Source organism: Mercurialis annua, linkage group LG5, assembly GCF_937616625.2.
Source record: "Mercurialis annua linkage group LG5, ddMerAnnu1.2, whole genome shotgun sequence".
Taxonomy (NCBI): domain Eukaryota; kingdom Viridiplantae; phylum Streptophyta; class Magnoliopsida; order Malpighiales; family Euphorbiaceae; genus Mercurialis; species Mercurialis annua.
In genome coordinates, this window is record NC_065574.1 from 1840966 (window position 1) to 1860962 (window position 19997).

A 19997-nucleotide genomic window follows, 5' to 3' on the forward strand; every position below is an offset into this window, starting at 1 on the left:
GGCAACATTAGCATAGCTGCTTGCAAGTTGCAAAAGATGACATGTTTGGGCTTTAAAGGCCGAGAGTCCATTAATTACCTTTTCTACTATAGAGCCCATCATGGAATTATTTGGTTTATTACTCTCTTTTCTATTGAATAAGAGGAATAAATTATAAACTTTACATTAGTGACCATAATTTACTTTTCTCAAAAATCTCTTCAGTTATTTAAAGTTTATATTTATATACATTATGACTGAAATGAATTTACAAGTTAACTCTATATCAACCTAAAATCAACTTGAATTCAACTATTTAACCTGAGATTAATTATGAAGTGTAATATAAATTTTAAACTTTTAAGGGACTTTTTAACAAAAAAATCATGAGTTATAAATATAAGCAAAATAAAAAAATTAGACACTTGTGTCGTCGATTAATCATAGCTCACACCAAACCTTAAATTATATTTGATTTAAAGTTGATACATTAAGTTATTAACACACATGACCCATCTCTTACATTAAAATGAATTAGTATTGATGTTTTTGTATGGATTATAATTCATGATCTTATAGATTTGCTTGAATTTAATTTGTTGTATTACGAACTTATATTTGTTTCGTTCGAACTGATGAATCAAAATAGAACAAATTATACTTTAATTTCTAAATATATGTGATTAAATAAAATGTCATCGCAAAAATTTAAAAAGTTTTGATTTATTTTATATATAAGAGTGAGTAGCTATTTATAATTAAAAAAAGATCAATTTAATAAAGTTTACTAATTGTATTAATGAAGCTAATGTATCCCATCTTAGTTGCACGTGAGCCACTATGGCAAGCACAAAGTCGAGGCAAGACAGCTAAGAAAATTGATCTCACAACTCAGACAAAACAAAGCCCGAACAGAGAAAAAGAAAAAGAATTGTATACTCTTTTGCTACACTAAAAAGGACCACTAAAAGAAAGGTTGCATGTGGCAATCAAGGCTTTAAGAATCACAAAAACATTCACAACACAACATAGAGAAGAATAGATCTATTCTTTGCTTCTACTCTTTGAAGATGGAAGGTGCAAATTTTATGGAAAAAAAGTCATTTTAATGATTGAGTGGAAATCACTTTCTTTAGTTTTTCTTTATATACTTTTTGGTTGCTTAAAACAAACCCATCTTTTTAATTTGGATTATGTTACTATTAAGACCAACAATCACATCACATCTCTTTTCATTTTCTTTTATGATATGATTGTGTTTACTATAACAAAAATAAATATAGTGATATCTAATTCTAAAATGTTAAACTTAGAATTATATATATCTAAATTTATTCTGCCTCTTCAAATTAATCAGTTTATCACAAATATAAATATTGAAAAATTTAATTAGTTTAGATAAAATTAGTTAATTTACAAAAATATAGTTTTTAATGATTATGTTCTTTATTAAATTCGAGGATGCCGTTAGAAATCGAGTTTGAGTTTGAGCTCGAGTCAGTAGATGATTGATTAAAGAGGCTTGTGAGGTTCATAAGCCTAAACAAACTTATTATACACATAATTTATAATGTATAAAATGGCTTTTTGTATCTCTAAATTCAAGTATGCATCATATTAATTAGCTGGAATTTATATTATATAGTGGAATATTTTTAAAATATATATCCAATATAGTAACTTCTATATAATTATATTTGTTTCATATTAAATTTGAGGATGTCATTCAAACTCGGATTCGAGCTTGAGAATTTAATTGTATTCAAACTCGATACTCAAATTGTTTACATTTCTAATTATACCATAATTATTAAAAATATATAAATATTTAATTATTTAGGTAATTATTTGTCTGCAGTTTAGAATAGCATTTATCAATCTGAGATTGAAAGAATATTAAACTACATGTCTAGATTCAGAAACTCTAGTAGAAAATAGTAATATATAATTATTCAAATTGTTAGGTAAACTGCTTAGTTCCATGTTTTAGAAAAGAAAAATAATTTTAAATTATTGTGAGAAAATAGAATAAGATCAATAAGTGAAAAATCAAAATAGATGGGCTGCATGACAATGATTGAGAGATTGTGGTAAGGAATACCTACGCATGTCCCAACAAAATAACATAAGAATTTATTACATAAATTTCTTGTTTAGACACAATTATTTAGGGTTCTACTACATGAGTAGTTGCTACCAATAAGATGTTGAATTAAGCGAGAACATTATTTTAAAATTGGTCAAACTATAGGAAGTTTTTTATCCACTTTGGCCATCCCAATGGTGGAAATGGTTCTGACTTCTGACCACTATAATGCCAAAAATTATACCAACATTTCTTTTTATTGAACGATGCTACAAAAAAATTGCATGACTATAAATTTTGGAATGAGTTCAGTTCTCGATTTGTTGCATTATTGTTTGCTAGAATTCACATATTTCCAACGTTATCTTCAAATCGGATGCTCTCGAAATTATTTCAGATATTAGACAACCGTTGAAAAAATATCTTTTGACTGATGGCCAGAGGCTCGCTCGGAAGACTGCTATGTCAGAGGATTGTTCTTACTTAATCATGTAGTTATATAAACGTTAAACGACATTCTGCTAGAATGGATTCAATTTATTTCACACAAATCTTCTTTATCCAATGATAAAAAAAATCATATATATATATATATATGTGTGTGTGTGTGTATATATATATCTATATTTAAATTTGATAGATAATATATAAACAGTGGTGTGCATATTTTATACAAGCATCACGTTTTATAACGGTTCAGCATGAATAATTTAATACTGTTTCTGCATCATGATATTTGTAATTTCTGTTGATTTACAAGTATTATATGTAGTAATTTTAAACCCTGCATATTGATTTTAAAGTATTAATATATCAAGTAATGCTATATTTTCTCAAAAGACGAAAAGTAATGTTATATACAATATATTTTTTTAATAATTATTATTTAATAAATTGATAATAAAAATTAATAAAAAATTGAGAAACCACATCATATAAAATATTTAATAAATTAATAATTAATAAATTTTTAAATTATTATATATATTAATTATTTGAGGGTCTATGATATATCATATACTTTTATCCTTATAAAAAAACCTATTACCACCCAAATAAAAAGTGGTGATGGAAAAGGGAATAAATATCCAGTGTGAATAAGGAGACACTTTTGTAGTGCGAGTGAATAGATCACATGCACCGGTTCCATCTGAATTTACGATTACGCCCGGAAAAAGACTCATACCGTGCGATAGCAAATTAACATCATGGAGGGTAGGGCCCGTATCACATAGTCCTACGTGGAAAGCTCGACAGGCAAAAAACTCTCCTAGGAGGGTTTTTTTTTTTTGTTAAAGATAGTTTACTCTAATTGTTAATGGGTTAGCGAGAGTTAATGTTAGATATTTTTTTAAATAGGCACACTGCCTGTGAGTGTTAAAGATCGAACCCTTAACCTCATACACATGTCATTGGAGTTTAGCCAACTGGGTCAAATCTTCAAGTATACTCTCTTAGAAGTTGAGTCAAATTGAATGTCGAGAAAAATTACATTGAACTCGTTTACTTTTGAGTCGAATTTCAAATTTATGTATCGAATACTTTTCGAGTTTATTAAAAACTCACGAGTTTAACAAGTTTAATCGTCTCATTTTTATATAATAAATTTAAATCAAAACTAAATTAGTTAATAAATATTTAAATACTATATTTTTTTATACATATAAATAAATTTAAATTATCTATATTATATTTATTTATCAACAAAAAATATATGAATTAAATATTTAAAGTTTAAAATTAAAATAATATATCAAATTAACATATAAATATGTATACGAGCGAGCTTTCGAGCCGAGTATCACTAAAATTGAGATTGACTCGTTTACTAAACAAGCCTTAAAAATTCGAGTTCGAGCCAGTTTTATCGAGCCGAGTTTCGAGTAACTCACGAGTGAGATTGACTCGGTTACACCCACTCCCCTATCACATGAAGCATGTTACTCTTCGTTATATCCACCGTCCATCTTCCTTTACCTTTCACTATTTTATTGATAGGAAATTTTAGTTTCTTTGATTTCGAGCCTAGAATACGGTGATTTCGACTTGTAGCTAGAAAACATCGTCTTTTGAGTCATTTTTGTTTGTTGTATTTTCGAATAAATTCCTCTGTTTTTGGAGATTTTATGTGTTTTTTGAGTTTTTTTTTGAAGTTTGTTTGTGCATATTTTTAGATTATTCAAGCTTTTTTAGCATTTGTTCAGATTTTAAACTTTTGAAAATTTAAGATTTTAATCTCATCGTTTAAAGTATATTTACAGTGGAACAAACCGAAAAAATGTAAGTTTTTATTAGGAGCAGAACCAGAGGAGGGTGACACCGGCTGCCAGCGAGAAGCCAAAGACTGGTTCTTCTCCTCTAGGGGTGTCAAAACGGGTTAGTGGGTCGTGTTCGTGTCTAACCACTTTGTTGACACGATTAGAGTCAACACGAACACGACCCATTTAACTAATCGTGTCAAAATCTTCAACCCTGAAACGACACGAATTTTAAATGAGTGACACGACATAACATGATTAACACGTTAAGATAAACAGGTAACACGATTAATACAATTACACGACTAACACGATACGCTTAACACTACCCGTTTAATATTTAAAAATATTTAAACTATACAAATATAAATTTAACCTCAAATTTATCATTTAACATTCAAATTATAAAATTTTGGTACAATTAATTTTATTTATAATAATAATAATATGATTAATTTAATAATATGATTAATTTTATTTTTAATTTCAATTTTAGGAAATTAAAACTATTTTATTTCTTTATTATTATAAATAATATAATTTGTAAACGGATTAGGCGGGTTAGATGGGTTGGCGAGTCAAACTGTGATACGACCCATTTATTTTGTATCATAAATGGGTTGACACGTTTTTGACACGAATCCGCTAAAATTCAATCCGGATTCGTCAAATTTACATATTATCATGTCTTTACTTAATTTAACATCCCTACTTTCCCCTGGTCGGCTACCTTGGCGTCCCTGCAATAGCATGATGGGAGCCTTAATTTGTTTTCATACACGTTTGGGGAATATAAGATTTTTGGTAAAAGGTTTAAATAAACCCTTTAATTTTTATGAAAAGTTTATTTAAATGCTTGAAATAATTTTTAAATTGTCAAAATCTTAAAATCTAATACAAATATTTTGATTAACAGAATTCAAACATATTACTAACTTTAATAATTATATATATTTTTATGATTTAAAATACTGTATAAACAAACACATAAATGAAAACATAAACACAATTAATCATTATTTTAAAACACAATTTTTATTATATATATAAATGTAATATTTGTTTTCAATTGTAAATGTAAATACTTGGCAGCTGGCCACCCAAAGCAATAACCACCAGATTGAATTTACAATCCAATTTTTTGAGCAGGTTAATTTTTTATTTTAAATAAAATTTTACATAAATTCATAAAATTAATTCATATCCACATAAATTTAATTTATAAATCAAGTTTGGATATTAAAAAGTTAGATTTGAACCAAAATCATATCTATCAAACTTTGTATATAAAAATATGGCCAAATGTTATAAAAAGGCCAAACCTTTCACAAAAGTTTCACAAAAATCCTGACCTTTCAATTTTGTCGTTTTTGGCCAAAAATTGATTATTTGGTTTCACAAAAGTCATGACCTTTCAATTTTGTCGATTTTGGCCAAAAATGGATTATTTGGTTTCACAAAAGTCCGGACCTTTCAATATTTGGCATGCCACATAGGCGTCACATAGGCTCCACATAGGCAAATTGAAATCAAATTGAGAGTTGGCCACAATTGAAACCAAATAATTTGTTTTTGGCCAAAATCGACAAAATTGAAAGGTCATGACTTTTGTGAAACTTTTATGAAAGGTTTGGCCTTTTTAGGACATTTGGCCTAAAAATATTAGGAATCATTGAATCCAATTTGAATTGGTCCACATCAGGAGCATGTTATTATTCTTGAAAGTAATATGTTAAGGTATGATGTTAATTATTTAATTTTTTTAAAGCAAATTTAAAAACTGTTTAGCATAAAATAACAATTACTATATTTAAATGGTTGCTTATTTGCTTATGAAATGTTAGTCACCATATGATTTTGTTAAGGATCCATTTTTGGTTTTTGATCTTTCTCCCTATGGAATTTTCAGGATATTTTAGCACAATTAGTGTGGCTAGCTAAAAAATTAAAATACAACTCCTTCCAAATTAAACTTTACATTTAGATTTTAGATATAATTTTAATTAAGATGAAGTAATCAAATCTAAATTTTTAAAACTAAACTCCAATTAGACTATTAAAATAATAAGGTTAAGCATTTCAAATTCAAATTAAATTAATTACTAAAAACAAAATTAACTACTCATAATTTTTAAAAATTGAATTTGAGTCCCTACCTAATTAACAATTAAATTCCCATTTGTCTTAATCTTAGCTAATTTCCAATAATTCAATTTGTCCTAATCACAACCATAACAAAATATCATTACCCCACTGTTATTCCCGCTCAAATTTTTATTACTGCCTAATTTCAAAATCTCCCTACTTCGCGGCCCTCACCGTCCACGTCACCACCATTACAATTAACCACGCCAAATAAAACATTTTTTTTTTTAGCAAATTTTAAAAAAATATCACTCTCTCTTCATCAGTCTCCCTTCAACTCTCTATCAGCATTTTTTTTCTTCTCTGCAACTTCTTTATCTTAAAGCAGACGAAACAATTTATATTTTATTTTTTGATTACAGCTCGACTCGCTTGAAGAATCGGACCGGAGAAAATAATGTCACTCAGTGTTGAACCAGACGCTATGTGATTTCATATCACTGACTCATTCTTCTTCTTCTTCGTCTACTTCTGTAATTTTTTTGGTTTTTTCCACATTTTTTCTGATATCCGAGTCGCTAACTCGTGACTCAGTGAGTCAACTCGACTCAGCTACTTTTTTTTGTTTTTACTGAAAGAAAGGTAGTTAGTTATATGGCATCATCATCTTATCGAGCACGTAGTAGCTCACCATTTTCGTATAGGAAACCGTCAAGTCCATACTCTTCAACATCTTCGACTTCGTCTAATTTCAACAATAATAATACTAAACTAATACCTCGCTCTTGCTCTTCTTCTGCTTCCTCTTCGTATTTCAACTCGTCCGGTTTCGCTGCGCCCCGATCCATGACTCCGAACCGGTCTCGCTCCGAGTCAATGTATCCTCCGAGAAGCTACAATAATCGTACTCCGGTAGGATATGGAGGCGATGAGTTAATCGCCGCAGCTGAGCCGATTGACGCGCCGATTAATGGAGATAGTATATCTGTCACCATTCGTTTTAGACCGCTGAGGTATGTAAAAATACGGATGGATCTGAAATTAATCGGATCGGATCTATTTTTAGATTTGATTTTAGGTTAATTTTGGTTTAGTGAAGTGGTTTGGATTTTGTTTTGTGTGGTTGCAGTGATAGAGAGTACCAGAGAGGGGATGAAATAGCGTGGTATGCGGATGGAGATAAACTCGTTAGGAATGAGTATAATCCAGCTACAGCTTATGCATTTGGTGAGTATTTAATTTTCAATTTTAGTTTGTGTTAGGTTAATTATTTGAATTGCAGCTAATCGAATCGAATTAAATGTTTTATTGTTATTTTTAGATAAAGTTTTTGGACCACATTCTGTTTCTAATGAGGTATATGAAGTTGCTGCTAAACCAGTTGTCAAGGCTGCTATGGAAGGTGTTAATGGTAATGCCATTTACAATTCAGATTTACTTTTTTATCTGAAACTGAATATTAGCATTTCTAGCAACTAATTGAGCTGTTTTTTTCTTTTCTTTCTAATTTTAACAATAATGCAGGAACCGTTTTTGCTTATGGTGTTACTAGCAGTGGAAAGACGCACACTATGCATGTGAGTTTTCTTTTGTGTTTTCTTAAGCTAACCTATACGCGGAATGTGTTTGTGCTTTTGGATTAGTTTTTTTTTTTTTACATTAGGCAATTACAGACTTCTAGTTGTTTATTGGAAATGATGAAGTCAAATGCATATGTAAGAACATTTAACAAATTGAGATTGACATCTCTTTTTGGCTGATGCTTATTATGTTTTCTGCAAGAAATGTGTTGATTGTTGCATAGTGTATACTCTTGTCGTAGTTTAATTGGAACAACTTAATCAATTCATCAATGTAGCTTTCTTCATTAGTCAAAATGATAGAATGTCATAGTTTTGTTGTCCTCTCAGATAGTTTCCCCAATTCAATAGCATGATGAATGCATATGGTGCTTGGGTATGGGGCTCACGTTGTTATGGTTAATACTTTCAAAATGTAGCCACTTTTAAATGCTATTGATATTTAAGGATTGATATTTATATATTTTATCCTACTCAGTTTTCTAACTTTAGTTCTTAAATACTGTTATTCATCCGCGAGTTCCAACTCTCATTTATTTGACTATTTTTCTCATTGTAATTTGTGCAGGGAGATCAAAATTCTCCTGGTATTATACCATTAGCTATAAAGGATGTATTCAGCATTATACAAGAAGTAAGTAAACTTTAGGATATACTATTGTATCCCTAGTTCTAAGCGCATCTGACTTTTTTTCCTCCTTTCAAAGTGTCCTGGATATGCTGTATAACTTCTTGAGGTCGATTTCTAATAACATGGATTTCTGCAAGTATGTAACAATAATTGCTGGGATAATACATCTCTGACATATGTAATCTGAATGACTAAATACTATTCATTGTTTGTCACGGTGTGAAGTGTTTAAAATAATCATTAGAATTTACGAGATCAATTTGCTGGCAATGATGTATTTAGGGTTCTGGTGTTTGACGTGTAATGTATTGGGTTAATACTGCTTTACTGCCTTACCGGATATTGAGACTACTGTATTTGTGCCTCTTCTTATTTTCATCTTACTGTCATATACTTGTTAATCATCATCAGATATGACTGACCAATTGCATTTTTGTTCAGACTCCAGGAAGCGAGTTCTTACTGCGTGTTTCTTATCTTGAAATCTACAATGAGGTCAGTAATATCATGAAAATGGTTATTCAATACCATAGCTCCCTAATTATTCAATTTTTTTTCCATGAAAGTTGCTGCGTAGTGCACGAATTTAAGTTCATTAGGATTCTGTTGCTATCCAATTTCTGTGGTTTAAGTCTCTTTCCCAGTGGCTTTACTTCCTCTTAGAGACTATTTAAGCATACAACCATGAAGTTTAATTGCAAATTATAATTATTTATCATTGACAATTGTTTGATTCATGGTTTTATGAATGCTTTAATGATATCAGGTGATAAACGACTTGCTTGATCCAACCGGTCAAAATTTGCGTGTTAGAGAAGATGCACAGGTGCTTTACTTATGTATTTTAACATTATTCTAATGTTTCCATTGTCTTTATCATTATTGTTTTTTGCTCATAAGAAGTGTAGGTCTATCTTTGTTGATTAAAAGATATATATATATTTATCCCTTAACAAATGAAAAATATAATTTTTCTTAGGAGCGAATGAATAATATGTTCATCTGCAATTGTGAAAATTTCATTACATGTGAATGTTGGCCTTGGAATTGCTATGTATCTCATGTTTTTTTGTCTCATCGAGTCTTGTGCTATGATTATAGGGTACTTATGTTGAGGGTATAAAGGAAGAAGTGGTTTTGTCTCCTGGGCATGCACTTTCTTTCATCGCTGCTGGAGAAGGTAGCAACACATAAAACCTATATTTCTTTTTTCTTGCTTGTAAATTAGCTTGCTGCAAGTTTCTGCTAAAACACTAATGGATATTTGGTCTTGACAGAGCATCGTCATGTTGGTTCAAATAACTTTAATTTATTCAGCAGCAGAAGTCACACCATCTTTACACTGGTAATTTGTACATCTGTTAAACTCACAACTAACATTATAATGGTGCCTTGCAAATAACTTGGATTGTTTTCTGTAATGCAGTAAAGTGTCTTTCATTTTGATTTTTTTTTATAAACTTCATATATGCAATAATATAGACCCTTTTAAAGTGATTAAACTTCAGGTTATTATGCGACTAACATTAATAGCTTGTCGCTTAGTATGCTCTTGTGCAGTATTTTATTTTTCATTTTATATGCTTTATTTGGTTGTTATAGAATTCCCCCCCTTTCCATGCTTCCCTTTTAGAAGATACATCTAGCGTAGCATTGTCCAAGAAAACTTGCGGTTTTTCTCGCGAATAAGTTATACTGCCTATTTAAAAGAATGAAAATGTTATACTGCCTATGATTTAAATTTAATGTCAAATCCATCATGTTTAAACCATTTTTAGCTCTGTAGATAATATATGGAATGTGTGCCTTGCAGCTATTTTTACAGTAGCACTTAAACATCACAATATTGAGTTTTTCAATTCAAATACTGATGGCATAACTGTTCTTACATTATTTGATGAAATAGCAGCGGCCTGTTTTGTTTTCTCTCTTACTTGGTATCTCCTTCTACAACTTTAATTTTGTTTTGGTGGTAAAGAATGATTGTACAGAATCATTAAACATAAATCCTGATACTGAACTAAATCTAATCACTCTTACTCCAGGTGGACTTATAGATATCCTAATTTCCTTCTCATAAGAATCTTATCATTCCTCTTACTCTAATTAGTATCAAAGCTGCACATTTAAACTCATTGCATTTCTTTATGATTATCCTTCACTAACATTTTATGTTTTTTTTAGATGATAGAAAGCAGTGCTCATGGCGACGAGTATGACGGTGTTGTCTTCTCGCAACTTGTAAGTTCATTTGGTATTCTTCTAAATACAGTATTCTACTTAGCTGCACTCATCTTGCTGTCTGATCTATTTCTTTTGTTAGAATTTGATCGACTTAGCTGGATCTGAGAGTTCAAAAACCGAAACAACTGGAGTAAGGAGAAAGGAGGGAGCTTACATAAACAAAAGTCTTCTAACTCTTGGAACGGTGCGTACTTGTACCTACTTATGATAAGATATGTCTTTTTTTGTATCATTTTCTTACTCTTAATTTCAGATTGGTTTCAGTTTTCCAAAAAGATTAAACAAAGCTAAGCCTGCAACTGGTGACGATTCTATATTTTAACTGAGTTCATTAAGAAATTGATAGTCAAAGAATTTTTTTTATCTATAGTCTCAGTGATAAGTTCAAATGGAATTACTCTACTTCATGTGAGTTCTAAATGTAAAACAGTAGGGTATGTCTTTCTTTCTTAAGAAAAGGTTTTGACTTCACAGCGTTATATGCAAAAAATCTTTCCTATAAATAATAATTTTGACATTTATATTTACTTTCTAATTACATTGTGAAGGTTATTGGAAAGCTAAGTGAAGGGAAGGCATCTCATGTTCCTTATCGAGACTCAAAACTTACCCGCCTTCTGCAGTCGTCATTGAGTGGGCATGGACATGTTTCAGTGAGTTCAGAAAACAATATTTTTTCAAAATCAGTGGTTAACTCATAAACTAAGATTTTTTTATGCCATTAATCATGTATGACCTATTTTATGTCAAATTCAAGTTAAGACTGGTGCTCACACCTGCATATGGTGTTAGATTCCATCTTAAAACCAATTGGTGTTAAGTGGAGGTGCCCAACCAATATATAAACACATGTCCACTCACACACACAACCAATGTGGGATTTCCCACTTTAACACTCCCCCTCACGCGTAGCGTGTACGGGCCGAGCAACAAAGTCCCCCCTCACGTAAATCTCACGTGGGCCGGGCCAAACTTAAAATGTGTGAATGGACAAGGCTCCGATACCATGTTAGATTCCATCTTAAAACCAATTGGTGTTAAGTGGAGGTGCCCAACCAATATATAAACACATGTCCACTCACACACACAACCAATGTGGGATTTCCCACTTTAACATATGGTATTAAATTTTCATTGATATTGTTCATCTCATGATGTGCGCCATATAGTGATTTCTATATCTCGCTTATCTTATTTACAGCCTTTTTTTTTTGGTTTCTAACTATAATAAAACTCTTCTCCAATGATCATATTCATGTCTTATCACTCTTAATCAAAAAAATTACCGGTTAATGAGTGTAACTTCTTTATATCCTAATTTGTTGTACAGCTAATTTGTACTGTTACTCCCGCATCAAGTAATTTTGAGGAAACTCATAATACTCTGAAGTTTGCTAGCAGGGCAAAAAGAGTTGAAATAAATGCCTCACGGAATAAGGTAGTCTATCAACTTTGAAGGTGTTGATGCGATTGTTGGTGGCGTAGGAATTAACACTAATCATGATAGTGGTTTTCTTTTTTTCCAGATCATTGATGAAAAATCTTTGATTAAGAAGTATCAAAAAGAAATCTCAACTCTCAAGCAGGAACTTGACCAATTAAAGCAGGGGATTGTAGTTGGTGTCAATCATGAAGAGATTCTGAGCTTAAAGCAAAAGGTGTTTTTTGTATTTTCATATTCTTCCTTCCCCTTTGACCAATTCTCTCTTTTGCTTTATTTCCTTAATTGTTCGATTAATTTTTTTAAATTGTCCTCATTGTTCATCATTAGCTGGAAGAAGGTCAAGTGAAGATGCAGTCAAGATTGGAGGAAGAAGAAGAAGCCAAAGCTGCTCTAATGAGTCGGATACAGAGGTTAACTAAGCTCATACTTGTCTCTACAAAGAATGTAATTCCTGGATATATTAGCGATGTTCCTAGTCATCAACGGAGTTACTCTGTTGGTGAGGATGATGTGAGTATTATTTTCTCTCTTACAAAATTATGACCTGTGATTTTTGTTACTATCTCTAGACAATTGAAAGATCTGGGGGTTTAATTGTGAATTATGCCATTTTCTTCCTAATTGAAATACATTTTGAAAGTTACATGGCCAGCTCTGATATTTGAGTTAGTGACATGCAGCAATGCGTGTTTTCCGCACCCAATAGTATAAAGTCTTGTGCACTGTAAAGTGAAAACTAAAGTTTGTCATGATTTTCTCCTCTCTTTGTAAACATTTGGCTGTTTAGTAAATATGAAAATGACTTACAGTTTCTTTTCTTTTTTTCCCCTCTGACTTCCTCTCCTTTTTTTTTGGCTTAGTGTAACTCTTCTTTCTTGAAATATGTTACATTACCGGCTAAAGTTTGTCATAATTTTCTCCTTTCTTTGTAAACATTTGGTTGTTTAGTAAATATGAAAATGAGCATACATTTTTTTTTCCTGACTTCCACTATTTTTAAAGCTTGGTGTAACTTTTCTTTCTCGAAATTATACACATTACTAGCTTGTCTCAGATGTTCATTTTAAGTCTTCAAAATATAAATAGATGACGATTCTCTTTCTCTTGGATCAGAAACTGGAAGTTTTGAAAGAGGGTGTTTCACTTCTAGAAAGTGAGAGTCAGAAAGACTCTTTGTCTTCTGCTTCCGGGGTTCTATCAGACGCATCTCATGAATTTAAACACCGGAGATCTTCTAGCAAGTGGAATGAAGATCTCTCCTCTGTTAGCAGTACAATTACCGAGTCCACACAAGCTGGTGAACTTATATGTTCTTCAAAACTACCTGCAGTATGTTTATTATTTGTCTTACTGCTTATTTTTGCGACATTTAGTATGAAGGATTGATCTGGTGCTGTTACATCTTACTGAACTGACGGCTTAGTGCTAATATTAAAGATGACGCACCAAGCAATACAATGCCAGTCCTTCTCTTATATAGAATATATCAATGACTTGTAGTGTGCTCGACTTGAAAACTTGTTCTACATCCAAACTAATTTTGGTTCCCTTTCGTTTTCAAAAAATACATGTACGTCTCTTGTTGGCTCTAATTTCCTTTACATTCAAATTTTCCTTCTTCAGAGTCTTCTGTGGTCTATGTACCACAGTTTATTGTTCTTTTATGAGAAGCATTACTGGATTACGTTTTATTTTTCTTTTATGAGAACCATTACTGGACTATGAAGACCGTCTTTTTGTGAACCTTTATCATTTTTATGTTCATTTAATCAAACTTTCTGATCAATTGTTTCTAAAAAAGAACACTTATTATCAATTCAATAGTAGAAGTTCTTGAGATAACTTGGAATTTATCCACCTTTTCAAGAATACCCAGTTCTCTAATATTGCTAAGCTTCCCCGTGATTGATTCTAATCAACTGATATCAACAATTAAGGATGTCTTGGTTCCTTTTTGTCCGTAATAACATCAACGTACATGCAAGAGAGGCCAACTCACGCTAGGAATAATTTTAGTAGTAATCATTATGTAGTAATAAAGATCTGCCTTTAGCTTGTCTTCATCTTTTTATTGGTTATTTGTAAGATTGTGAAAGTACTCGTGTAATGTGTTGTAGGGTGCAATTACACAAGATCAGATGGACCTTCTTGTTGAGCAAGTAAAGATGCTTGCTGGAGAGATTGCATTTAGTACAAGTACCCTCAAGCGTCTAGTGGAGCAGTCTGTGAATAATCCTGATAGCTCAAAGACTCAGGTATGCCTTTCTTCCTACTAATATGATAATAAATTACAAGGAACTAGCTGGTGTTTACCCCTCTTAGCCTAAGTTTTTCTAAAATAGATGCTTTACCATTGACGATATTGTGGCTCACTGAAGTAATCTTTCATAGTTAGATCGCTCCTTAACTTTAGCTCCTAAAATATCTTCATGTCTTGCTCTCAGCTGATTAATATCTAATATCTTAGATCATACAACTGCTTGTCTTTGTTTAGACTTTAGACTACAAAGAGAGAAGTCAATGTGTTAATTTTAGTACCCAACTTATCAAACTCGTCATTAGCATATTTATTGTCATGATTATGCAAGGCTCCGATGAAGAGAAGTGCACGCTTTCTTAATGACAGGTCCAAAATTTGGAGCGTGAGATCCAGGAAAAGAAGAGACAAATGAGGGTTTTAGAGCAGCACATTATTGAGAGTGGCGAGGCTTCAATTGCTAATGCATCAATGGTTGACATGCAGCAGGTAATATTATTTTCTTGCAACTTTCTTCCCTAACATGCTGTTGTTTTATTCAATTTATATATAAAGTAAAAAATTGTTGCTTCATTCTTTTAACTGAATTGTGTTGTGACAGACTGTTATGAGATTGATGGCCCAGTGTAATGAAAAGGCTTTTGAACTGGAGGTGAGTTTTACCATGCTTGATATTTTACTGCATGTAAACAAGATTATTAAGCACAAGGAGTTTTGATTTTTTTGTGTGACTAAAATAGTCATGCTAGTTGATAGGTAAGCCGGCAGTGTTAGTTGATAGGTAAATCGGCAATGTTAGTTTACTAACAATTATCTTTTTACTAACAATGGACTTAATTCTTTTTTCTAAATTTTTCTCCCGCCTGTGGCAAAAGAGGTCCACTACTTGATTAAGCTTTTGCCAGAGCTCTGGTCTATGGTATATGTTAAGAATAATAACACTACAATTAGAGCCTCACTTAGAGCCTCACCTATCAGCTTCGGTGAATTAGTTATTTGACATGGTATTAGAGTTCGATCCTTAGCATCTCCCATTTAGTTAATTAAAATATTTGAGTACAGGATAAGATGGGCCTGCATGCTTGTTTGTTCATGCTTCAAGCCCAATGTACATTTGCGTGCTAAGTGTGTTAAAATAATAAAACTATAGTCGGTGCACCTAAGAACTTGAACTTTTAAATGTTCATGATTACTTGCCCTATTAAATGTTCATGATTACATGCCCTTTTTTATGCTTAGATAACTGCTTTTACTTGGCCTTTTTGATCATCACATGAATTTTGATAATGTTCATGATTACTTTCCCTTTTTTATGCTTAGATAACTGCTTTTACTTGGCCTTTTTTGATAATCACATGAATTTTGATCTATTTATGCAGTTAAAGACAGCAGACAACCGTATCCTCCAGGAACAACTACATAATAAGGTTGAAGCTCCATTCTTTTTTACTTTCCTTTTTCTATTTTGAATTGTATCCTACAAACTATTTGAAGTTTATTACTATTTTTGTTGAGGATGCTGTAAACCTGTTTTTTAATCTTGAATGCCATTTTTTGTTTCTTTCTTTTGCTTCCATTTGTTTGCCTTATGTTTGAAATTCTTGAGACATGATTTCTTCATATGCTTACTCCTTGACAGTGTTCTGCAAATATAGAATTACAAGAAAAAGTAAATCTCCTCGAGCAACAGCTGGCTTCATCTTCTGGTGATAAATCATCACTAAGTTTTGAACATGATGTCTCCGAGCAATGCATTGATGATTTGAAAAAGAAGATCCAGTTACAGGTGATTAATACTATGGTGACATTTACTAGCTTTTGACAATCTCTGTTGTTGTCATATTGTGCATAGCTAATGTTTTAGTAACTTAGAATATGTCGTGAAGTGTTGATGCAAATTTATTGCATGTCTATGACATCAGTTCGAACTCTGTCATTAAAAAAATAAGCAAAATTTGTTAGCTAACTAATATTGTAGAGTTATATTCAAAGACTTTAAAAGTTCATGCATTTTTTAGGGAGGTCAAACAGACCATAGAACTATAAAATGGCAAGTGACCCTTTCCATTTGACAACTCTTAGACTCTTATTATAAAGGTGTTGTAACATCTAGCAAATGATAGTGATGCCGGTACATATAATGCTACGATTGGAAATGTTGCAGTTTACTTATCCATATGATTGAGGGCTTTACGAAATAGTGCAAAAATAAGTTTCAAATCATTGCTATTTGACCCGAACCTGTTCTAGAAAAGTTTAGGCAGCCAGGCTTGAATGGCTTAAACAGTTATACTTGGGCCATGTTAATACCACGTTATTGATGAATACTAACCCACAGAACACAACTGCTATGATTTCTAAAGATGACTACTTTTGATATGATTATCTATTTTCTTTTCCTAAATGAGCAGGAAATTGAGAATGAAAGGCTAAAGATAGAACAGGTTCAGCTATCAGAAGAGAATAGCGGTTTACGTGTGCAAAATCAGAAACTGGCCGAAGAAGCTTCTTATGCGAAGGAATTGGCCTCTGCTGCTGCAGTTGAGCTAAAGAACTTAGCTAGTGAAGTCACCAAACTCTCTTTACAAAATGCAAAACAGGAAAAGGAATTGTTGACAGTTCGGGAGTCTATGCATTCTAGGGGAGCTGGCTTATATTCTGTTAATGGTGCTAACCGCAAATATAATGATAGTATGCGACCAGGAAGGAGAGGCCGGCTTTCTGGTAGAACAAATGAATATTCAGGAATGCATTCCGATGACTTTGGCTCTTGGAGCCTTGATCTAGAAGATCTGAAGATGGAGTTGCAGGCAAGGAAACAACGGGAGTCAGCTCTTGAAACGGCCTTAGCTGAAAAAGAGTTCATAGAGGAGGAATACAGGAGGAGAGCTGAAGAGGCAAAGAAAAGGGAGGAGGCTCTAGAAAATGATTTGGCAAACATGTGGGTGCTTGTTGCTAAGTTAAAGAAGGAGGGTGGAGCTGTCCATGAGATGAATAGTGATGAGAGACTTAATGATATAATCAATGTAAGTGAACCAAAGATGAATGGGGTTGATCAAAATACTGCCCTGAAAGAGACACTAATGGTGGATGCGTCAAAACCATCTGATGAAAATCTGGAAGAGCCCCTAGTTGTTCGCTTGAAGGTAATGACAATTCATGTCGATTTTATTTTCTGTTTTGGGTGTTCTGCTTTATCTGCTGTCTGAGGGTTTTCCTTGATACTTCTAAAAGATTGCAGTTCAAAAGCTTATCTAGATATAGTATAGTATCTTATAAGAAGGATAAACCTAGATCTACTTATGTAGGAGTGAGCATTAGGTCGGTTCGGTTAAAACCGAACCAAAAACCCAAACCCATCATCCAAATGCCCATGACCAAACCGATTAAAAAAACAAAAAACAAAATCAAAACCAAACTAAAGTAATTCGGTTGTTTCGTTTAAAATCGACATAAATACACATTATAAAAAAATAAAAAATATCAAATATTAGGTTTATTCGGTCGGTTAATTTGGATAATCCAAATTTCAAGCTGAACCAGAAATGGAAATTTCAAAATCCTAAAATCAAACTGACCAATTCCAAATTTATCACCGAACTGACCGAAAGTCATCGGCTCGGTCGGTCGGACATTTTGCTCAACTTTATAGTTTTGAACTAAGGAAATGTTCAAGTGCAGTTTTCTTTAATTGGTTTTATTATCTCTCAGTTCTCAGTAATTATATGCCACTATAGTTTTCTGCCTGATAAGGAAATTCCTGCACAAGGCCATATCTATTTCCTTTCAATAATGTCATCGTTTATAGCATTTTTCTTCATTTTTTTCTCACTTTGAGAAACTCTATCGGCTCCAACAATAAATCAAATTATTGAATGTTGCTATAGGAATATTGTTTTTTGAGGGAATACCAAGAAACAATTTTGATATGCACTTTTCTGGTTTTAGGCGAGAATGCAAGAGATGAAAGATAAAGAACTCAAATACCTAGGCAATGGAGATACCAATTCACATATATGTAAGGTGTGCTTCGAATCATCAACTGCTGCAATTCTTCTCCCATGCCGACATTTTTGTTGTAAGGCATTCTATTTTTTGTATTTGAATTGAACTATAATTTTCTCTCGGCATCTATGGTTGCCTTGCAACTAAGCTCTTCTTTTGTTTCTGTTGGCAGTATGTAAACCTTGTTCGCTAGCTTGCTCCGAGTGTCCCATTTGTCGCACAACGATTGTAGATAGGCTTTTTGCTTTTGCGTCTTAAAACTGCAGTTTATACCCTTAAAAAGGTTATGCATCGATCTCTATCGTTTCTTTGTTTAAATTTGTAGTGTTTTTTAGTATCTGATTTCCTGATGGCTTGTATAAACTGACGAATTTATCTCCTTTATTTTATTGCTCTTATTGCAGGGTATAGAAATGATATCCGGTTTTCAATATTGAAGCAACGGCGGGTGTGATTCTTTTATTAGATTGGTGCATGTAATTATCAAAAAGGTATATCAATGTATTGATTCGTTTTGGTTTTTTCCTGGGGGGCTGTAAAATAAGATTGGAATTGACAGGTAAGAAAATCAGTACATGCAAAAGTACATATTTGAAAGGTTGCAAACTTGCAATGCTTTGGAAAAAAACAGTATATACACTTTTCTATCTTAGTAAATGTATAGAAATGATATATGCTTCCAATCAGAAGCATTTTTACCCCTGTATACGAAGAATTCAAGGTTCCTGGTTCCAAATCTATTTTCATATTCTCAATTTAAAATCTTGATGCTTATTATGCTATTTGCTAGACATTCTGTTAGCTGATGTTGCTGAGTCAAAAATGGCAGAACTCGAGTTGGTTTCTTGGATCGCAAGTTTACACAAACTGCTAAATATTGCTTAGTTGTAGGTTCCCGCAATATCAATGGTTGCTTCTTGACTTACCTTGGCTCAAATGGCCAAGATATTTTCAGAGTCCTCTTTTAAGCGGAGAAGTTAAAATAGTAATGTTTGGTGATAATAGTGCGATATTGTTTTCATCGCTTTGATGGTGAATGTTTATCAATAATATTGAATATTACTTTAATGGAGAAATAATACTGTGATCAAAGAATAAATTAAAATTGTGTATTCAAGAAGTTAAAAAGGAGAATATCAAACAAATAATCATAATTCAGATTTACATTTTTTAGCTGCGTCGATGAAACTCTTTCAATGTACAATAAGAACTCTGCGATCAATCTACTTTTCCAGTGATTATTTTAAATTATAAATCAACTATTTAGTCTTTGAATGTATGGTGATTTTTCAACATTTGATTTTTTAGCTTGGTGATTCTTGGGGTTGAGTTGTGGCCATAAATTTTTCGTTCACATGGTGCAATTATCTCTTCTTTATCCCCTTCTGGCAAGTGCAACTCATTTCCCATCCAAAACATACATTATTT

The 19997-nt window shown here is 32.2% G+C and overlaps 1 protein-coding gene across 2 annotated transcripts; it reads left to right on the plus strand.

The window, feature by feature from the left end:
* The first annotated feature begins 6710 nt into the window (after positions 1 to 6710).
* Positions 6711 to 19324, plus strand: LOC126680605 (kinesin-like protein KIN-7D, mitochondrial). 2 transcript variants are annotated; one of them, XM_050375754.2, is made up of 25 exons: positions 6711 to 7421; positions 7538 to 7635; positions 7730 to 7819; positions 7933 to 7985; positions 8557 to 8622; positions 9061 to 9114; positions 9386 to 9445; positions 9721 to 9799; positions 9897 to 9964; positions 10804 to 10860; positions 10943 to 11047; positions 11412 to 11516; positions 12194 to 12301; positions 12390 to 12521; positions 12635 to 12817; positions 13421 to 13636; positions 14425 to 14562; positions 14934 to 15053; positions 15166 to 15216; positions 15944 to 15991; positions 16204 to 16350; positions 16976 to 17710; positions 18513 to 18587; positions 18742 to 18852; positions 18974 to 19324. In XM_050375754.2, the coding sequence occupies exons 1-24, from the start codon at positions 7063 to 7065 to the stop codon at positions 18760 to 18762; spliced, it is 3168 nt and encodes a 1055-aa protein (XP_050231711.1). In that variant the 5' UTR covers positions 6711 to 7062; the 3' UTR covers positions 18763 to 18852; positions 18974 to 19324. The 2 variants fall into 2 exon arrangements, with proteins under 2 accessions (XP_050231711.1, XP_050231710.1); XM_050375753.2 differs by having other exon boundaries at positions 6712 to 7421; positions 18513 to 18642.
* The last annotated feature ends 673 nt before the right edge of the window (positions 19325 to 19997 follow it).